We start from the raw sequence: 22187 nt of genomic DNA on the forward strand, positions 1-22187 counted from the left end.
GGTTCAGAGAGCTCTCGGATTTCAACAAAAATATTGTCATTTGTGTTCTGAAGATGAATGAAGGTCTTGCAGGTTTGCATGAGGGTGAGTAAATAATGACAGCATTTAAATTTTTGGGTGAACTAAGTGACCACAAGTATAGTTTATCATAACTAACAATGAATAACGAACACTAACATTTGACAACCACAAAATGTCTATAAATCTACTTTTTATCATTAAGGTCAAACAAACTGTTAATAATAGTATGTCACAGATTCTGTTTAATGAGCAGAACTTAACTGAACCCCAATCATTTTAAGATATGATATTTTGTTATACAACAGTGACATTCATACATTTTTGTGTCCAAATATGCAAAATAAAAAATTGCATTCTTTGTAAATAAATATAGGTAGTGCACAATGTCAGTTTCATTTGAACTTCATCTCTTTAGTCGTGCTCCGACATGAAAATACAGCAGACTGGCCAACACAAAATGTTTTGCTGGAGACAAACAACTTTTCAGAGCAAAGATTTTAATCCAAGTTTTTATAACTTTATGTAATACCTTTATGTAAGTTTCTTGTTCACATTCAACATTTTTGATTTTTTAAATGATAAGAGGTGGCATCTGTCCATTCGTGGAGTCTTGAAGGGACAGTACCTGCCAAAAATGTCTGTTTTTTCACCCTCCATTTATGAAAGTCAATGGGGTCCAAATTATTTCCTGCTTTTGTGTTCCACAGAAGAAAGATTTGTTAAGGTGAGTAAAATGACAGAATTTTCATTTAATTTTTCATATTTTTAAGATTATTTATATCTCTATTTCTCTGTGGTGAAAAAAAAATCAAGTTTTTAATGTTGTTTATAGAGTATGTCTATGTGGTGTTTTTAATATGCTTTAAGACAAAACATGTGCATATTCATAAAGCGACACCACTGCAGAGTATTTTCTCCTGACAGTGAACCAAAGACAAATTGCTCTTGTTCTCTACATCACAAATACTATTTATGATTGATGTAACCAATCCCATCAAATGAGAGGGTGGGCTTTAGCATAGCATTACCTATATGCAGGAGAGTCTCAAGAGAAGCCATGTTATTCTGGTATATTTTTCTGCTGATATGAAAAATTGGGTACATTTAGCACTATACAGTAGTGGGTGAATTATGTATATTACATTGGTATGACAAACTATATGCCTTTCTCCACTAAGTTACCAAGTTATAAAAGGAAGAATGCCACTGTCTGAGATGGTGAACAGAAACATTGTTTGTGTTACAAACACATTGGTTTGATAATGTAGTCAAGCAAAAGGCTAATCATATTAATTACTGTTAAGGGTCCGACGCTGAGCGGTTGAGAGATACATACAATTAATTAAATCAGTATTTTCACTAAGGGTGACCCCTAATAGTGGAAGATTCGATGCATCGATATGCAGGACCGGATTCGTCCACTGATCTCATGGTCGAATGCTCAATATTAGTGTTATAAAGACGTGTCGCGGCGCTGAGCGGTCGCCCCTTTAAGGACACTGAGCCCTGTACATATACTGATTTCACCCTGTGCTACAAGATACACTCATCGTACAACTCTTCTGTCAGAAGTCGATTCAAAATTGAGCTCGCGTGTATATAACGTTAATGTTCACGTCTGCCTGAACGTGAGATACCTGAGTCACGGCAGTGTGCGACCCCCTTTAGGCACAATCGGCTTAAGAACGTGCATATAAACGCACTCAAAGTGTTCTTTTCCTCTCTAGGCAGGTATTTTTTTAGGTTTATTTATCAAAATGTTCTTTCATATATTTGTGTGATGTTCTGTGTTTCGATCGCGGTTTTTAAATGTTAAGAGAGAACGGTTAATTTACGAATGTGTAGTGTAGCCTAGTTTTGATCACTTTATTAAAAGTGGTGGCTGTATGCCTTGTGTAAAGTAAAAGAAAAATAATCTTAGCCCCCTGCTGACTAGTGTCCTGCCCTTCCCAACCCGTTTATACCGTTAATTTTTTTACGGTCTATGGTTTACACACACATAGATGATTCGACAATCGGTCGACCATAAAGAGATTCGAAAATTCTGATTCGAATGTGTAAATCCTTAGTTGGGGACAGCCCTAATTTTCACTTGGCATTGTACAGCGTTTACTATAGTAACGTTGAGCATCTCTGAGCTGGTGTGAGTGGATTCAGGGCTAATTTGCATATTCATGGTTTATTCAAGCTATTTTAAGGTATGAAGATTTTTTTTTGCAATTTAAAAATATGCAATTTTGGTGATTAAAGGTGAGTTGTAAAGGGGTGATGAATTGAGAAATCAACTTTCCCTTGAGCTTTTGATATATATAAAACGTCATGGTAATATAAGAATATCCTGTAATTTTCAGAGCTGAAAACTTCATACTTAGTCAAAGAAAAGATTTTATAGACACCAGGCCCAGAAAACGGCCGTGTGACGCATCTATACGTCATCGTGCGACGAATCACGTCTCTACAGCGAGTCTAATTCAGTATCCCCACCCACCGAATCATGGAGCTGCGAAGAAGATAGCAAGATATTGCGCTATTCCTGGTTGTGGAACAACAGTCGCTGCATAAGCTTCCTTCGGATCCCAATATTAGGAATGTGTGGTTGAAATTTATTTTGAATGAAGTTCCAGCTAACGTGGGGAAGACATTGCTTGTTTGTTCGCTTCATTTCACTGCTGAATCGTTTGTAAACAAATCTCAGGTGGTGCTACATTTGCAGACATTTGAGATTAAAACACAATGTAGTTTTGTCTATATTGGATCTGACAGGAGGAATCGTGCAACACACTTATGTGAGTAAAACGTGTGTTTATATGTAATAATATTGCAATGTTACAGATCATTTTGCTTATGTGTACGTGTCTAACAGAACATACCTTTAGCACGCTGGACTCAGACATGTATGATCCATGGGCTCTCCCAACGTCCCCCGGGCTGTGTGTTCTCCTGATGGGCTACCAAAGCGTAAGCCCGTCGGCAAGCCGATGAATCTTATTATATTCTTTCTTGTTCTGCGCTGGCCACTCTCTCTCGACTTAAGATTTGAAGGGCGCGCTCGCGCATGTGTGTATTGAACGATTGTGCGGGCTATGTAATGCAAAAATAATAGTCCAATCAATCGCGGGTGGATGAGATGAAAAGTAGATCATTGTGTTTGTTTGATAAAGACGAGCCCTGTGATCAAAAGAATCATTCCGGTTGCCGCTTTCAAAACAATCCCTCCCTCATGTGAACTGAACTGACAGGGGCATAGATATGACAGGAGAGGAAGCTCATTAAATATGCAAATCTTATCCAATCCTAGCCGTGACTACCATGTCTCCAGTGCTGCACACCCATCAGAACCCAGCGTTTTGGAGAGAGCCTCAAAACCAGTGTAGAAAATAACCTATTACTTATTAGTTATGATGTTTCTGAATGTAAAAAACACACGAACTTCATTAGTTGACCTCAGACAACAGTATAAAAAATAAAATCCAGTTCATGTCACCTTTAAGCGATACAATTATTGACTACAGGGTTGTTAACTATGTCTTTAAGACATGTTTGTCAATATTTTCTCTGCCAAGCAAACCAATTCTTCTGTCTGCTGGAACCGTAAAACTGCTATGAGACATACAGATGGGCTGGCAAGATGAAGTAACTTGGACAATATAGTTGGATGTACAACGGAAATATGGGATAATTCAGGGGAGGAGGGGACAGAGACATGCAGTGAAAGAATACAGGGATTGTTTTAAGAATGAATAATGTATATATAAATGTGGAAGTGGAATTTTTATTTCTTCCTTTAGAGTGAAGGAGAATGATTGTGGGGACGAAGATGGAACATACAAGAGGGAAGGGAGGAAGCAGAGAGAGGGAGAGAGATCTGGATTCTGACTGAGTCAACATCAAAGCTGTACGATTCTCTTTTTTCCCTCTTTGGTCATATATGATTTCCTTCAGCGGCCTCAAAGCGCACTTATAAGTCTTAAGGCTCAGTGTGTGGAGCCCCTTAATAATACTGACCTGGATTTGGTTCACTGCCAGCTTTTGTTCTAATTACAGCTCAAGTGCACTCTGTGCGTTTTAAAATATAAAAAAGAGAGACTCTTCACTTTTCAATTACATGAATGTAACATTTTACTCAAAATTAGATTGAGCACCAAGTTGTCAGATTTTTTTAAAAGGTTCACCCAACAATGAAAAACGTTGTCTTAATTTACTCACCCTCATGTTAAAGTGTCAAGATCCCAAAAAGGACCATCACACCAGCATAAAAGTAGTCCATATGATGTATGAGCTATAATAAAAATTACATTTGAGGAACAGAATGAAATGGCTGATTTTTCATAATATTTCCGGTGCTCTTGTAAATAAGATTTAAAGGTGCACTATGTAGTAAAATAAAAACTTTTGCAGTAAAATATCCAAAAACCACTTGGCCGGTGTTATATATTTTGTTTAGTTGAGTACTTACAATATCCCAAATGTTTTCAACTATTTGTAAATTGTGAGAAAATTGCTATTTTAACTAAGGACCGGGACGTTTCAGCATAGAGTTAGGAAGTCGCTGGTCAATTGCGTCATATCTGCGCTACCCTCGGTTTCGGGTTTTATTTGGCAGGAGGGATTTACTCTTACCAGCGTGAACAAGTGAACGCACGGAGTAATGTCATAACATCATTTTCAACACACTTAAATGTATCTAATATGATAAACAGAGCTGCATTACCTCATAATCATAAGCGGAAGAGCGGATCAGTGCAGGCGCCCGGCGACTGTGTCCCATCCCGTCATAACAAAAGTCCCGGTGTTCGTGAGCCGTGTGTTTGTATAACAATCGCTCCAGCAGCCGTGCTCAGCTCCACAACACTCGGTCCTGCTCTGCTTCACACTACAGTAACGATAATAACCGCATACATGAACATGATTTCTGCCCGAGTCCTATTTTCCACCGGCTGTGAGGTGAAGACCACATCTCCCAAGATGCTGCGCTCAAACTTGGCGTCATCAAACTACACATTTGTTTTGAATAGGTGCCCTCCAGTGGACGGAAAGTTGCATAGTGTACCTTTAAGAGCTAAAGCAGAGGGGAAGATGTTCACTGCAAAACTCAAAATGTGAAATGTTGTCATCATTCACTCACTCAGTCATTTGAAACCTGCATGATTTTTTGTTCTGCTTGTTTAGTTATCATGGACTTTTAGTTTGTATTCACTATAGTTTTCAGTGTACATTATTGTAAGGGTAGGTTTAGGGTTGGGGTAGGTGTAGGCGTTAATAAAACGCATCTGTTAAGTAGCAAATATATTTATTGTTATTTTATCGTGAGATTTTGCCTCACCTCCTACTACTGCTATACCCCTTCTAGTCACATCTATTCTTCTCCATTTTTTGTGTATTTCTTTGACAGAATTACAGCGCCACACATTGGCCTGGCATGTACACTACATCGTTTTGAGTCGGTTTCAGTGATCTCGTGTGTACGCAGATATTTCTTGAAATTAGGAAAATAAAAGATCGGCTTGGGAAAGCACTGGCTTTGTGTGGACGGGGCCTTAGTGTGTGTTGCTCTGCATGTTTGCCTGCTTTATTGTTATTTAACCTTGCCAGTGGAAACTGATCCTGCAGTTCTGCCTCTGGGCCTCTGATCCCTTTGCTCCATCTCGTCAACATTTCGGCTACACATTGGCTCCTCCCATCTTGGGCTCCACCCGAGACCCTCAGCCTTGTGGCTTCACCTGATTCCCTTGGTCAGTCGTCACTCTACTTCCACCACGTCTGCTGCGCTCCGTCCCTCCACCCCTATGGCTGGAGCGCGTTCCTCCTTCCCTTTGGCATTGCCTCTGTTCTCTGTCACACCGGCTCCACCTCAGCCCTCGTGGACTCTGGCTCCATCTCTGATGCTCCTCACTGCGGCATCGCCTATAGGCCTCCAGTGCCATTGATGTCGCTCAGTTCCATCGGCCCTCCGTCTGCATCTATGGATCCATCAGCCTCATCTCCTTAGGTCGTACCAGATGACGGCAGCCACTACATCTTGGCTTCTCCCTCCCTCTAACTCCGCTGTGGGCTGTTGGCACTGGGGAGCTCTGGGTCAGCACCTTCTGGCCACTCTTCCTATCTTTACTCCCATGGATGCTCCCACCATCTACTCCTCCATGGACACTTGTGCCAGCCCTTCACCTTCTCTTCACTATCCCTTCACCTACTCCTCTTCACCAGCCCTTCGCCTACTCCTCGACCTCCTCCTAAACCCCTTACCCTCCCTCTCCATCTTCTGTTTGTTTCTTTACGGTGCAAGGTCGTGCAGGAGGGGGGAGTTATGTCACCATTGTGTTCAGTTTGTTTAGTTCTCATGGACTTTTAGTTTATTTTTCTGTCTCCCTTTGTTAATTTTCCCGCCAAGGGATTGGTTGTCAAGGTTTCTGTCATTATTGAGTTAGTTTGTGTCAGCTGTGTCTTTAATTACGTTGTTTGTGTTCCTATTTAAATTGTACTTTCTTAGTAACTCTTGGTCCAGTCACTCATAATGCGTTTAAATAGTACGAGTGTGCAATGTCGTGGAATGTATACGGCAAAACTCATTTTGGTGTGCATATGATACGCTGTTTTTCGCGTGCATATGATACGCACTTTATGGCGTATTATACATACGAACCCCCCACCCCTACCCTAAACCTACCCAAGAGCGTGTCATATACACGTCATAAAGTGCGTATCGTATGCACGCAAAAAACAGCGTATCATATGCACGCCAAAATGAGTTTTGGCGTATACATTCCACGACATTGCACACTCGTACTATTTATACGCATTTACATGTGATCGGGTTGGTTTGCCTGCATCCACCCGTGACACTGGAGAACACAGAGGAGATATTTTGAAGAATAACTCAAAAGTTGTTTTTTTGTATTATAAAAGTGAATGGGACCTAGAATCTCAGAAATAACAGGACATGTGAAACGTGAAAACACAAACACATATATATTGCCCCTATATTGTGAATTTTCTTTACAAAAAGTGTACTTTATAAACCCCCACAAACTATATGAGCACTTGAGTTCATGAATGAATGTTGTGTTATTATATGGCCCTGTTTTGAGTAATAGGCGCATGGAATGATGGCAGGAGCCTGGGTAGACAGCTGGAGTGACAGCCCTCCTCTGGCCTGCTCTCTCTCTCTCTCTCTCTCTCTCTCTCTCGCTCTCTCTCTCTCTCTCTCTCTCTCTCTCTCTCTCTCTCTCTCTCTCTCTCTCTCTCTCTCTAGCAGCTGTTAGCTAAGGTGATAAAGGAGTGGTGATAACAGTAGAGGTTGTTAACAACCTGCATGCTGACACTCACTTAGGTCGGAAGAAATCCCTCTCCTAAACCAACACACACAACCATCAACAACACCTTCCAGAACAATGCGAAACATTTTTCTCTCTCATGGATAGTCCCCCCAATCTGGCTACAGGAGACATTTCTGAGCAGTGACTTGCCAGAACATAATTTATCAGTATATCATTTAAATTATACATCTATTTTGTGTATTATAAGTGGTTTAAATGTGGATTTAAGTCATTTTTTAACATAGGCATCTGACATAGGTTATCATAGCTTATCAAATGCTACAGTCTGATATCTGAGAAATAATATATGCTATCTGAAATATTCAGAATCAGTCATGCATTATAAACGGGAACAAACACAAATTTCACATAATCAATTATATAAAGACCATTACAAAAAAGCACTGTGTTGGTAAATTGTTATCAGATGGTAGGAATCAATACCATGGTGGTATAGTGACGATAGGCCTACCAAATACATATATTTTTTTTAATACAACTGGTACATGTCCATAAACATGTTATTAACAAGGTTACAATGTCAACAAAATGTTATTAACACGTCAATGTCCAAAACATGCTAGGAAGGCACTTTTGCCAGAATCAAATTGTCAAACATTAGTCGTAGGCTACTATTACACTCTTTCACACGAGGGTAATAAAATATATATATATATAATTTTATTTTAACCATATTTATTTTGTAGGGTGGGGAGCATTAATTGAATGTCCCAAAATTTCCTCCCACTCGCAGTAAGACAGTACAATAGCGACCAGACAGGGAGCATTTGTGCAACTCGACTCCATCTCCCTCCCTCTCTCGCGCTCCCCCTGGCCAAAACTGCTGAGCTCCTCCAGTGCGCTTCATTCAGATGGATAACTTCAGAAACATGGCTCTGCCAAACACTTCACTTTTTCTGGTTCTTCTTCAAATGTGCGCTATTGCGTGGCCAGGTAAGACAATTTCACCTCATCTTTCCTCGCGGTGCTGTTTTTTTGTTTGTTGTTGCGGTTTAATTTTATGAGAAACTTTTGGAGCGTTACGACCGCGCGAGCGTTTGAATGAGATGCTGCAGTTATACTGTACCACATTGTGTTTAAATGCGGTGTTTAAAACGCTCTGTGTGTAATTCTGGGATATCGACTGCTCAAAGTTGCTTAGACCACATTTGTAAATCGTTTTGACCTTCTGGCTTTTGTTATTCGAGTGAGAAAAGACTGAAGTTTCTCATCAAAACACACTGCACGTGAGCTCATAAATACGTTCAGCCTGTTCAAATACACACTTTTTTACTACAAATACATAGCACTTGTTTGTACAGTAATGCAATATTGCTTTTAAATAAGTAACGTTAATTTGTCTAATTTTCCTGTCATTTATAAATGCTGAATTTGCAGAAACCCATACGTAAACTGTTAAAACTGGACTTGATACAAAAACAGCAGGTGGACTAAGTGTTTATTTAATATTATTCTTAAAGTTTCTCAAAATATTTAATCTAATTACCCTATTTTATCTAGTAATACAAAGCAAATATGTATTTAACAAAGCCATCATTTAAACATGAGTCTTCATATACTAACTTGCCAATTTGCAGTTTCCTCTGGTGTTATTTTTATGACTGAAGTGGTTCAGATCATGAGACTGGTCACAAAAACAGGCTTTGTGTGTCTGTCCTCAGATACAGTCTGTGGAACTCTATTATAGGGTGCTCAGAAATGTGATGATATGAAAGATTTTCACAGTGATAAGTAAGCCGTTCACAATACACAATATTCCGTTGTATAACCATAGACCGAGCTCTTCAAAACAACGCTGATCGTGCTTATATCTGTACAAATTGCCCTGTAGGTCTCTTGTACATGACCTAGACGACTAGCGAACCAGCCCTTCTCATTAGGGAACAGATGATGGACCCCCACTGCATAATCCTCTCCTTGTCCATCTATCTCTATCCCCTGTTGTGTTATCCGACTACTTTTGTCCATCCTTTTTTCAGTGTTTTTCATCGCTTTTTCTCTCCCAAAATATTTTGTTCAGTGTGGATCAGGACTCTCCTGTAATGCTGGTTCTTCCAAAGGTTGTTAGCAAGCCCCTTTCCTACCTTCTTTTTCCCCTTATGTTAATAAGGTCCCCAGCAGATGAACCAAAGCTGGCTGTCCTGGGATTACTGAACACCCCGTTAGATAACTGCCCCTATGATTAAGAGGGGTCACCTTGCTTCCTCGATGTGAGGGGGCTATTTTTCATCCAAGAACTTGACATTGAAAGTGTCATCCTTACAATTTATAGTGACTGTGATGTGGATGATAGAATATGTACTGAAAAAAGGGATCGAAAAGTAAAACATTATTATTAAATTATTATTCAAGTATTATTTATCTTTTTTCTGTGAATTGTCACACTAATAACCTATTTATTTTAACGAACCATAAAAAAACCCGATATTAAAACGGTATCAAATTATAGTTAGTAATATCACACATGAATATATATATATATATATATATATATATATATATATATATATATATATTTTTTTTTTTTATTTATATATAATATAAATTATATAAATATATAAAGCATATGCATACAAATATTTCTTAAATACAGCACATAAATGAGTGTATTTATATATGCATACATAATAATTATACACAGATATATAAAAACAAACTTTTATTTTGGATGCGATTAATCATGATTAATAAATATGATTACGCTATATCGGTATAATGTTAAGTAGTCTCTTAATTTTTTTCAGAGCTATATATATACATGGCCACAGCAAAAGACAATGAGAAATATCTCCATTTCAAGATCTTGCCAATCTAAAGTGAAAACCAGAGCTTGAGTGAAAAATCCTAATATAGGACATCCGCCAAAACATGCATTTTTATCCCAGATGTCTGTACTCATTCCCTTAAATTCGTATGAGCTGCATTGTGTGCCAGCGACAAAGATGCCTTGCCTTAGACTTCCTGCTTCCCATAGCAGCCCGTGACCCACAGTATAGGCGATACAATTGAGTGGCTGTTTCTGGTTTGAGGGGGTTTCTATGCCCAAAATCTTGGGTTGAGCCCCTGTCTGTCACTCTTGACAGTAAATGTCATGTAAAAGCCTGTGGGCTTATTGTTTTGGCCTGGCAGAAGGTGGAAATCAGTGAAGACCTCTGTAGGGATAATCTGCATTGTTGTTTTGCTGTTCGGCTTCAGCGAGCAACAGCATGTGGATTAGATGAAGGTTGAGATCATTACATATTTGGGGTTAAACTGTCATTATTGGAAATATGTGGTGCTGAGCATTGTTTTGACCTAAAGTGTATGCTCAACTTTATGCAATGAGTACAATGAAACAATAACTGATGCATATTGAATCTGACTTATGGAAAGGTTCATCTCAAGTTTAGGAGTTAATCTCCTATCTAATCCAATCACACTGAGCCTTTAATGACTCTTACCAGCAGGGGGCAGCAAGAAGGCAATTACCTAAACAAAAGTAAACACTTGTGTGTTATTGACTTTAAACATGTATGCATGCAACAAATATGCATTGTATTTGCATAATGTTTGATTGAATGCTTTGAATTGTGCACTTGTTTCTGTGAGTACACCATTACCTCACATTTACTGCACTCTTACTGCTCATATTTAACTTTCAAAGTTCAGTTTGAAGTATGCAGTGCATTCTTAGTGTATAGTGAATTCTGTAGCTATAGATTATATATCTTGTCACTATCACATTCATATATTTAGTCAAAAGACATTAGTGTGTACTTTGGATTTACTAATCTTGAACCAGTTTCCTTTACCTCAGTTCTTGAAGTCAGATAATTTCTTTCATATAATGACACATCTGATTGAAATAGATTATCGAAAGGGCTGGGGCTGGGACTCTGGGCAGATATGAACGTAGGCTTGCAGTCAATTGTAAAAAATTGGTGGGGGTTTAAGCAGACTAAGGGCCCTATTTTAATGATCTGAGCACATGGTCTTTTGCCCATGGCTCAGGTGCACTTTGGGCGTGTCTGAATCTACTTTTGCTATTTAACGATGGAAAAAACAGCAGACGCCAGTCGCATGGTCCAAAAGGGTTGTACATAGTCTCTTAATGAGTCAGTGGTGTGTTTTGGGCGTAACGTGCAATAAACCAATCAGAGTCTCATTCCCTTTAAAGGGGTCATATAATGGTACATGCACTTTTACAAGTTGATTATACAGCAATGTGTGTTGTAGTGACTGTGCACAACCATCCTATAATAATAGAAATCCATCCACGTTTTTAAAAAAAATCTCCTTATATGTTTTCACCTGTCTAAAATCAAGCCGTTCGATGTGTGACGTCACACGATCGGACACCCCTCCCACGGCTGTTGATTGACAGCAGCGTTTCAGCTCAGACTCGCCCTGAGCGAGCGCAAGCTGTCCGCCATTGTGGATACGCTGGTGCAGAATGGCTTCTAAATCCTTGTTTATACATGACGCGTCCGCATGAACGCGAGGGTGCGCGCGGCAAAAATGACGTCAACGCGGAGGGGGCGGTCGTGCGTGTTGGGTCCGCAAGACCCCATTTTCGCCTGGTGGTGTGCAGCGTATTTTTGGTAACTCCGCACGCAGCTCCGCATCAGAAGATGAACGAGCTCCCGGCGAATCTAGCCGAGCATGACATCTCATCACACCGGCCCCCAGTTTGCATATACAAATTAGGTGCTTATATTTACTAAATGAGCCTACAAAAGCAGAAATAACGTTGTCAAACTTTCTCCTGTTGTCTAAGCAACGCTTCTCACTCAAAGCCCCCACAGAACAGAGGGGCGGGGTGAGCAAGACTCATTAGCATAAAATGCACATGCACAGAAACGGCTTACTGAAAACAGAGCTGTTCTTAACCAGGTTAAATGAGTGACTTCTTAGAATATTAAACAGATGAATTATTAATTAAAGTTTTAATTTAGACACTAAATAATCATATTAACTTCTACAAAAATGGCATTATATGACCCCTTTAAAAGCTAGTTTAGTTTAGTTTAGCTATTTATATGGCAGAATTTGCAAGCGGAAAGACTGAGCACTTCTCCATAGAGGAATCCTTTTTTTTTTTTTTTTTTTTTTTAAATTTGTGTTTGCTGCTGCGCATCCCTGTGTGTGTAATAAGCAGAGTGTATGCATGTTATGGACCAGTCTATTAGTCAAAAGTACAGACCACGATACCAACAAAAAATTTGATGCTTTGAGCGCTGTTGAGCAGAATCGTAAACACCTCTAACTGGCCATTGTGCTCACACGCTCATCAAATAGGTCTGTGATTGGCTACTATGATCAGCACTTCACAAACATGTTGTAAAAATACATCAATGACGCTTTTCACAGAGCGTTTACATAGATAGACACGGAGCGTTTGAATGCAGGCGTCTATCAGCCTACTGGTCCACTGGTTGATGCCTGTTTGTGCTTTTAAACGCTCCTGCTCCGGATTTCAAAACACTTTCAAACACTTCCATGTTCTTTCAAACCGCTGCTGTGCGTTCATCATTGTAGCCAATCACAGGCACATCCGATGAGCGCGTGAGCACAATTACCAGTCAGAGGTGTTTACAATTAAAGCTCAAAAGCGTTCGAAGAGACACATTTTGACCATGTCAGTACCGATTTGGTATCGCGGTCAGTATTTTTGACAACACTACAGCCTATAGGGGAATATTACTAATGTGCCCTTAAATAACACAAAAAAGCGGGCACGGACGCGTTTACCTCAGCTCTCATCATGAGAGCTCATTTAGCTCATTCATCACCACAATGAATGTAATCTGACTTCTGCTGCGTTTGTGCTATGACACTTGCGCGGTGACTCACTCGTTATATTGAACAGACACAATACATTTTCTGTCTTTTCTTTGTCTAGAAGACACCAAATTCTAAAATAATTTCACTACATTAATGACCCAGTTTAAATACAGATTCATCTTCCCAGCACCTTTAACTAATGCCCCTTTAACAAATGTTAACAAATGAGACCTTATTCTAAAGTTTTATCATCAAAAGTGCATCCAAACCAACACTATTGAGTCATTCATATGGTATTTGTATGGTTTACCCTGTGCAAAACCACAAAAATAGACTCTATGAATTGCTGAAAGGTCAGGCAGTAACCATGGTAATCATTTCACTCATAACTAAATATTTTACACCTATTAACAAAAAAATCATCCCATCAAATCCAATAGATGCTTTGGTGCTCAATCAAAGCACAGCCCTTTACTTTCAAACATAATTCAGTATTAGATCTCTTTTGATCACATCCCTGAAGTCAAGATTTTGATCCTGATGCTTAGATTTCCCTATAGTGATGAGCTGAGACAGGCTAGACGACAGCACAGCGGGCCCCGATGCTTGAAGTCCTCCGCTTTGAGCTCAGCCAAAACAATGGCATGAGATTCTTCAGTTAAATGCTTATTGGTAGGAAGCAGAATGGGGGATGGTAGTTTGAGGTGTGCGTGTCTAAGATCCACAGGTGAGTTTACAGGGTTAGATCACTATCTGATAGAGATTGCTCTTATCAAAGCCTTTTGTGGCTTGCCAATTGTGTTGTTGAAAGGAAAAGGCTCTGTGTTTGTCACCTAGTCTTTATCTGAGCTTTATTTGAACAAGGGGATATCTTAAAAGAACCGACTGGTTAAGGAATGAAGAAAACTGTGTCTGGTCATTTTGTGAAGCTCGGCTCAGTCTGGCTGCTCCGCAATATTTGTTGGCTTACATCTTACAATATTAGTGTGGTCTGGGAAATGTGTCAAACTTGCTGTGGCCACGAGGCCGCCGGAGCTGCCAGCTTGTCTTATGTTACTTTATTCAATGATCTGTATAGATTCTTGCACTTTCAGGGAACTTCTGAGTGGCAAAATCTGCCATCGTAGCAACATTTTGATCCAGCTAAAGAATAAATGTGTAAAACCCTGGGCTTAGGTGGGATATAGTGATGGCATGTTTATCAAAGTCAGATGTGGAGACTGACCACATTAATGAAGCGTGAGAATGAATAACAATCATCCAAGTGCAACGAAGGGGGTGAAGAATTTACAGTGGATGGATGCCAGCTCTTTTTGCCCCTCTCCCTCTCCCTCACTTTCTCTTTTTTTAATTTTAGAAAGCTGTAAAAGGAATCCAAAATTAGATTGGTCACACTAAAATTGTCCCAGTTTTTTTTTTCTTACAGGCTATTCAATAATAAAAAGAGCAAATATTGTTAAAGGCATAGTTTTTTTGAAAATGAAATTTGTCATCATTTACATACACTAATCTATTTGACTTTATTTTGTTGGAACAAAAAATAAGATATTTTGCTGAATGCCCTGTTTGCTGCAGCTGCATAATTTGGAAGTGAATGAGGAAGAATTACGTCAAACTCCAGAAACAAGAAAACACTATATATATATATATATATATATATATATATATATATATATATATATATATATATATATATATATATATATATATATATATATATATATATATATATATATATATATATATATATATAAATAATAGGATTATTAGGAACACCATACTAATATTGTGTTGACCCCCTTTCGCCTTCAGAACTTCCTTACTTCTTTGTGGCATTGATTCAACAATGTGCTGAAAGCATTCTTTATAAATGTTGGCCCATATTGATAGGATAGCATCTTGCAGTTGATGGAGATTTGTGGGATGCACATCAAGGGCACAAAGCACCCGTTCCACCACATCCCAAAGATGCTCTATTGGGTTGAGATCTGGTGACTGTGGGCGCCATTTTAGTACAGTGAACTCATTGTCATGTTCAAGAAACCAATTTAAAATGATTCATTATCCTGCTGGAAGTAGCCATCAGAGGATGGTTACATGGTGGTCATATAGGGATGGACATCAGAAACAATGCTCAGGTAGGCCGTGGCATTTAAACGATGCCCAATTGGCACTAAGGGGCCTAAAGTGTGCCAAGAAAACATCCCCCACACCATTACACCACCACCACCAGCCTGCTTAGTGGTAACAAGGCATGATGGATCCATGTTCTCATTCTGTTTACGCCAAATTCTGACTCTACCATCTGAATGTCTCAACAGAAATCTAAACTCATCAGTCCAGGCGACATTTTTCCAGTCTGTCCAATTTTGGTGAGCTTGTGCAAATTGTAGCCTCTTTTTCCTATTTGTAGTGGAGATGAGTGGTACCCGGTGGGGTCACAAGGCATTTTCACCCAAAGGACTGCCGCATACTGGATGTTTTTCCCTTTTCATTCCATGCTTTGTAAACCCTAGAAATGTTTGTGCGTGAAAATCCCAGTAACTGAGCAGATTGTGAAATACTCAGATCGGCCCCTGGCACCAACAACCATGCCATGTTCAAAATTGCTTAAATCACGTTACTTTCCCATTCTGACATTCAGTTTGGAGTTCAGGAGATTGCCTTGACCAGGACCACACCCCTAAATTTATTGAAGCAACTGCCATGTGATTGGATAATTAGATAATTGCATTAATGAGAAATTGAACATAATAATAATCCTTTAGATAGGTGTATACTTCCATATAATTTCTGTTTTGGACAAGAATTTCTATTTCAGTGCATAAATAATATTTTCTAATACAAAAGCTGTGTGTGAGGAGTAGGCCGCTACATATATTAATGTAGCAGTCTTCTCCTCACACACAGCTTCTCTATATTAGAATATATTACTCATGTACTGAAATAACATTTTTTGTCCAAAACAGAAATTTGGGAGGAAAATCCCCTGAAAATGGTTATTTTAAACTTTATATTTTAAACTATAATTCATTTGGATTTTCTAAACATGAATCTACAAACATCTAAAATTATATTTGTCATGATAAATTTATTATGTACGAAAATCTAATTTTATGACTGAATATACTGAACAGGTATGAATGCTTATGGATGTTTGTTCTCTTTGAAGCTTGACAAGTCTCTACACTAACGTTAAAAAAGTTTGAGTAGGTATAATATTTACATTTATTCAGCAATGCATTACATTGATCAAAAGTGACTGTAAAGATATTTATAATGTTTCCAAAAAGTTTGATAAAAAAACAGAACTTTCTATTTTAAATCATGGTTTCCACAAAAATATTAAGCAGCACCACTGTTTCAACATTGATAACAATAAGAAATGTTTCTTATGCACCATATCAGCATATTAAGATGATTTCTGGAACATGTGATATCGAAGAAGACTGTAAGCATAAGATAATTAAAAATGATGGTAGTGTATGCTTTTGGTTTATGGAAAAGAGCAGTTTGGACATTTTTTTTCTCCTCCATTCTCCTTTGTATTTCACAGAAGACAGGAAAGTCATACTAGTTTGACATGACATGAGAAGATGAATTTCTAGGTGAACTATCCATTTAACATGTGTCATTAATATACAGCTGATTGTTACATTCTATATTCCTTTATTTTGTACAAGGACAATTTCCCCACCAATACCATTCTTAAATAATCTCATTTTGGATCAATAGCAATTATATGCTTCATACAACAGTGTTAAGGACACAGCTGTAGACAGTTTTCTAATGCCATTAAAATAAATGAGAAATACATAGTATGTACTGATAAAAGGCTTAATTTTGCAGACCATGTCCCTTGTGATTCTTTGGCTTTATCTCATTATTATTCTTCAGACTTATAACCAGCTTAGCGCACCCTTCCAAAATGCAGTATTTAATTGGGTGAACGCAGTCCGTCACTTTTGGAGAGCCCCATCTGTGGGACACGTCACTGGCCAGGAACTGATTCTGGATCTGGCAGAAATCCTCACAATGGAAGGGGGATTTCGGAAGTCCTTGGATAATGTTTTCTCCAAAATCTCTCTCTAAATCACTGCCTCTCATCCCCCCTCCTCCAAAACCTGTCCGTCTTTATCGCTTTCCATCTCTCTTTCTCTCTCTCTGTTTACCGTAAAATCTGCAGACAGCTGCAAACACCTGGTGGCTTACTCATTTTTGAGTAGGCAGATGTGGATACAATTTTTTTCTGGATGTGTGTGCAGTGCATGCATGTGAGTTAGTAGGTTGCTCATGTTACAGAAATCATACACCACAATAGTAGCACCTCTAGTCTTGCTGTCTACCCCCATCCCCCACGGTCTTAGACGCCTCCTCCCACTTCTCCCTCATGCTCACATGCCCTTCACTCAGGCTTGGCTACCGGCCCATTCAAAGGGAGCCAGGGGCTTCAGGCCCTTTATGCGTTTTACTTTCTCCAAAATCTTTATTGATTTTTGCAGACATACCTGCAGTTGCTGTGTTTTTGTTTCAGGTGGTTGCAAGGTAATTCTCAGTGGCCAAGTGCTGCTAAAAAACTTAGAAGTCTGTTTGAGTAGCGTTATTAGTTAACTTGATTTCATTTTTTGGAAGAAACTGCGAGTGGGGCTTGCCAGGGCATTGTTAAATACCCCTATTATGGTTTTTCGAATATTCCCTTTCATGCAGTGTGTAGCTGTTTGTAAATTTAAACAGTCTAAAAAGTTGTAAAGTTAAAAAGTGCACAATAAATAAAGTTATTGTCTCCCAAAAGAAAGAATCGACTCTGAACCACCTATACAAGTAATTTGTAATTCGAATCTGTGTGACAGTTCTACGTTACTAGAAAAGACATTTGCATAATGGCCTCCTATGTTGTACATTGTTCGCCTGTAAACAACTTGACCAGCCCTGTCATGTCATTTTACTGATGACTGCTTCTCAGATCTCTGAGTTTAACGCGGGGTTCGCAAAACACTTGCTCTTGGTAGATGGGGCAGTTCTCAGTTTATTCGTACCAGCTTCCTCCTTTGAATCACAACCTGTAAGTATGAATAATTATTGATATACTGTATATTTTTTCTGCCAGGTATTCAAAATGCGTAGTTTTGTGTTTTATATTGTTTCATATTTTTCAAACTCAAAGAGGAACACTGACAGACAGTATAAGGGGAACCCCCGTATAAAAAAGTCTGTATGATAATGGATCATGACTACTCTTTGCCTGTACGTTTTGCCAGCTCAACAAAGCGCAAACGTACGGGTGAAAAAAATGACCCGAGAAGATTTTGGGACAGTAGAAGAAGCAAGAGAGGTGTAAACCTTGGAGAAGCCTTTGAAAGATGGCGAAATCTTCGTGACAAGCTCGGACTGCAGAGAGATGCTGATCTCGCTTGCGTTTTAATAAACAGGTCATTTAAGTAACCATTCAGCTAACATAATAATCATATAATCATAACATGCTGTATGTTTGCATATTGCATAGCGATCTTGACCACATTGAGACGCGTTTAGCTGAATACGTAATGTTATACATTTTGTATCGGCTTTTCAAACAGGCGGATTCTCTGTTTTTGGAGACTGAAAGAGCTATTTTTTAAAAAACTGATTCAAAAGTGTATTTCTATCCGTATATTTGGTGACACGATGATGTCATGTGTAAAACGCAGATGGACTAGCTATTATTGGTTTTATATGTAGCTGGAGAAAGTAACGTTAGCTTCATAAGGTAATATGCCACTATCTTGGTCAATTAATATAAGGTGACCGTCACTTTTATCATATGTTAATACTAGCTAAATATAATATTGATTTAATAATGATCTACTTATTCATATATCTCTGAGTTCCAAAATAAATGTTTATTAGAATGATTGATGAACGTGGGGAGCGACACAGCGCGTGTTCCAATGAACAACGTATTGCTGGTGCTGGTTCTCTCATTTACTGTTTTATGTTGGTAATGATAAACTAAATTGAAATTTATTTCCTTATTGAAGAGTTGATATACAGAATGTTCGACAATCGCGGATGCCATGTCAACATATCTATAATTTGAGTAACTCAAATTATGATGTGCGGTTAATATGTCAACATAGCCTACCAACTTATAGGTGTGTTGACATAGCGACCGCCCGCACAACATTCTGTCTCACACATTAGCTAACGTTACTGATAAGTTTGTTAAGTAACGGTAGCTCGCTGCTATTTCATTAGATTGACATTATATAAAGTGAAAAGCCGTAACTAAACTTAACAATAATAGAGATGTAATATAACAATTACCTTGTCAGTGAACATGTTTTCTGCTGGAGATGCCAGATTCGCTGGTTGACAGTGGCAATAATGACAACAACTCCCATGAGCCCACGCACTTTCCCGACGTCATCAAAGTACGTCTGTTGTTATTATTTTGAATGAGTGACCCCTAGTGGCCAAAAGTTGCATACTGCACGTTTAATGCTGTTAGTTTGGTAGAAATTACACACCTTTAAATATCATCATAAGCTCTTCAGGTGTTAGTGGCATGTGATCCTGCACACGTCCTATTGAATGGCACGAAATGTATTTCAGTGCTTTTTGAAATTTGATCAAGACATATGTCATCCTATGAGTATCTTTCCTGACAAAAGAGCTGTTGAGGCATTCATTGTGCGCTTCTGCTGATTACTGAAGGCAAAAATTCCTCTAGAAGCACCACACCCTTCACATCTCTTTGTCCTCCAGCATGTTATACTCAGTTACCATTGTGTCCATACTTTCTTCCTTCTTTCCCTCTCATTTATAAAACAAGTCATTTCATTATCTCATAAATATGCAGAAGAATTTTAGGTACTTTACTGCAAAAATTATAAAAGAAACCAAACAAAAGTCCATTAAAATGTGCAGTCTTGTTATTTTGGCCAGTTTGTCCAGGATTTTCTCCTTTTTTTTTTTTACAGTATTTACCAAGAATATTTATTGTAGTGCTGCTAGTGCATCACTAATGATGTGTTATCTTTTAACCTGTTTTTGCTTTTAAACATCATATATATTTTCAGTACCATATGTTGTTGCAGACACCAGATTGTGTGGGCAATTTATCTTTTGGCTGAAGAGTGATGAGTACACAGTCTGATAAATATCATGGTGGTAAAGGTTAGCGCTCACTTATTTCAGTCAAATCGGTGAAACAGAAGTAAACAGAATGTTCTTCATCTTTGAAATGTCATCCAGGTTGGAGTCGGATTTGGGGAGTGTGCAAAAGTAGGCTTTAGTTCAATCCATCAAAGATATATTAATACAGATGTTCCCTGTCTGGGAGAAACATCTCTTTTCTGACCAGAGCATTGCCATATTGAAAGCCCAGATGCTTTACAGCAGTTCAAATCTGCTGCTCTTTGAGACTGATTCATGCTCAGTGTCTTGTATTCAAACTCTAAACAGCATAGAGTAGAAGAAACTGTGTAACTGATCAGAGATCTGTTGAAGGGGTAATATCACCCAACACCCACAGTGGTGGGCTCTGTGCCAACATCCTGCCATCAGCAGTCCTTTTTTCATTCTTTCCTGTACTCCCCGTAGATCTGATAATCAAGCATAGTGGGTTGATACTGGCAGATCCAGTACCTAGATATGAGTGTGTGCATATGCACATGCATATTCAGTAATGTCCTCCCACAATTCATAGCCCCACTCAAACCCTGCTGTTGTGCTAATGCAGGTCTTTGTAGCTGCTCTCAGTTGGGAATATGACTGGTAATGAAGGTCTGTATGTAATATGGTGCCATTGGACTGTAATTTATAGACATTCTTCAGGAACAAAGTCATTAAGTGAAGCCCATAACAAAGATTGCCTTACACTTTGTATGCAGTTGATGTAACTTTTTTTGTCAGACTCTAATGTAAAGTTTAAAGCAAGTGTGTGATTTATATCAACAATTGGTTGGACAAACTAGTAGAATTTTCATCAATCTGAATTCATTTCTGTTTATATTAACCCTAAACTTTGCAGTCTTATTCACATTTTGTTTGCGTTACATGTATTTCAAACAAATCTTCAGTGCAGTTCAGTCGCTGCATTCTGAATCTAAAAAAGCCAGTTTTAAAATGTCACTGCAGCTATATTTGCCATTTTTGCCTTGATGACATATCTAAACAGAAAGCTGACATATATATTTAAAGAGCTTTTTTTTCTCCTCCACTGACCAGATCGTAAATGTAAACTAACGTATGTAAACATGGCTACGGTTGTTTTGTTCTGGATATTTGATAGCATCACAGAGCCACTTTTTTCATATTTCAGGACCAATCAGTTTTCAGAAAGTCACCCTACCAATAGCTTACTTATAAATGTATATTTAATCTTTCAAAATTGTTATTTTTAAGAAGATATAGGCATTCTGGTACTAAAGTGATATTGCCGTCTTCGGTGCATTTCCCAAAAGCATTGTTAGCCACCTATGGTCGCAAGTTTCATCAATACCAACACATAGCCAACTATAGTGGCAAATTCCATTATTACCAGCATAGTTAAACGATTTGGCGTTTCCCAAAAGCATATAGTTCGAACGGAAATTTGTAAAGAGCGTCGCAAATTGACGTGGTTTGAGCTACAGCTCTAAAGCTGTGGATAGAAGCACAGTTTCTTGTTAAAATGACCTGTGGACTCAAATAGATAGTGCTCTTGGACACAAAAGCGAAAACTAAATCTTCTACTAAAGTGGCTCTCCAGTGTGTTCATGTTTTCACTTGCAGACATCTGACCTTGACGGACTTAACAAAATAAAGGAACCAGAAAATATTTCCATTTGAAAGAAGGTGGAGCCTCCACACACACCTATATATTATGTAATCGCCACGGATCAATGGATGCATGAAGGTCAATGACAAAAAAAGGAAGGTCCAGGGTCCAAGTTTGAGCTCTCTCCAAAGATTCTCTATTGGGTTTAGGTCTGGAAACTACCAGAACCTTGATATGCTTCTTACAGAGCCACTCCTTGGTTATCCTGGCTGTGTGCTTCGGGTCATTGTCATGTTGGAAGACCCAGGCTCGACCCATCTTCAATGCTC

At 38.7% G+C, this 22187-nt stretch overlaps 1 protein-coding gene across 2 annotated transcripts in view; it reads left to right on the forward strand.

Annotated features, from left to right (window-relative positions):
- The first annotated feature begins 8110 nt into the window (after positions 1 to 8110).
- Positions 8111 to 22187, forward strand: part of mcama (melanoma cell adhesion molecule a) — a 68195-nt gene continuing 54118 nt past the window's right edge. The window contains exon 1 of one of the 2 annotated variants that reach the window (XM_067437800.1): positions 8111 to 8288. In XM_067437800.1, coding sequence (XP_067293901.1) covers positions 8207 to 8288 — 82 coding nt within the window. In that variant the 5' untranslated portion in view covers positions 8111 to 8206. The remainder of the gene's footprint in view (positions 8289 to 22187) is intronic. The other variant, XM_067437799.1, reaches the window with a different exon arrangement.

This window comes from Pseudorasbora parva, chromosome 3 (assembly GCF_024679245.1).
Source record: "Pseudorasbora parva isolate DD20220531a chromosome 3, ASM2467924v1, whole genome shotgun sequence".
Taxonomy (NCBI): domain Eukaryota; kingdom Metazoa; phylum Chordata; class Actinopteri; order Cypriniformes; family Gobionidae; genus Pseudorasbora; species Pseudorasbora parva.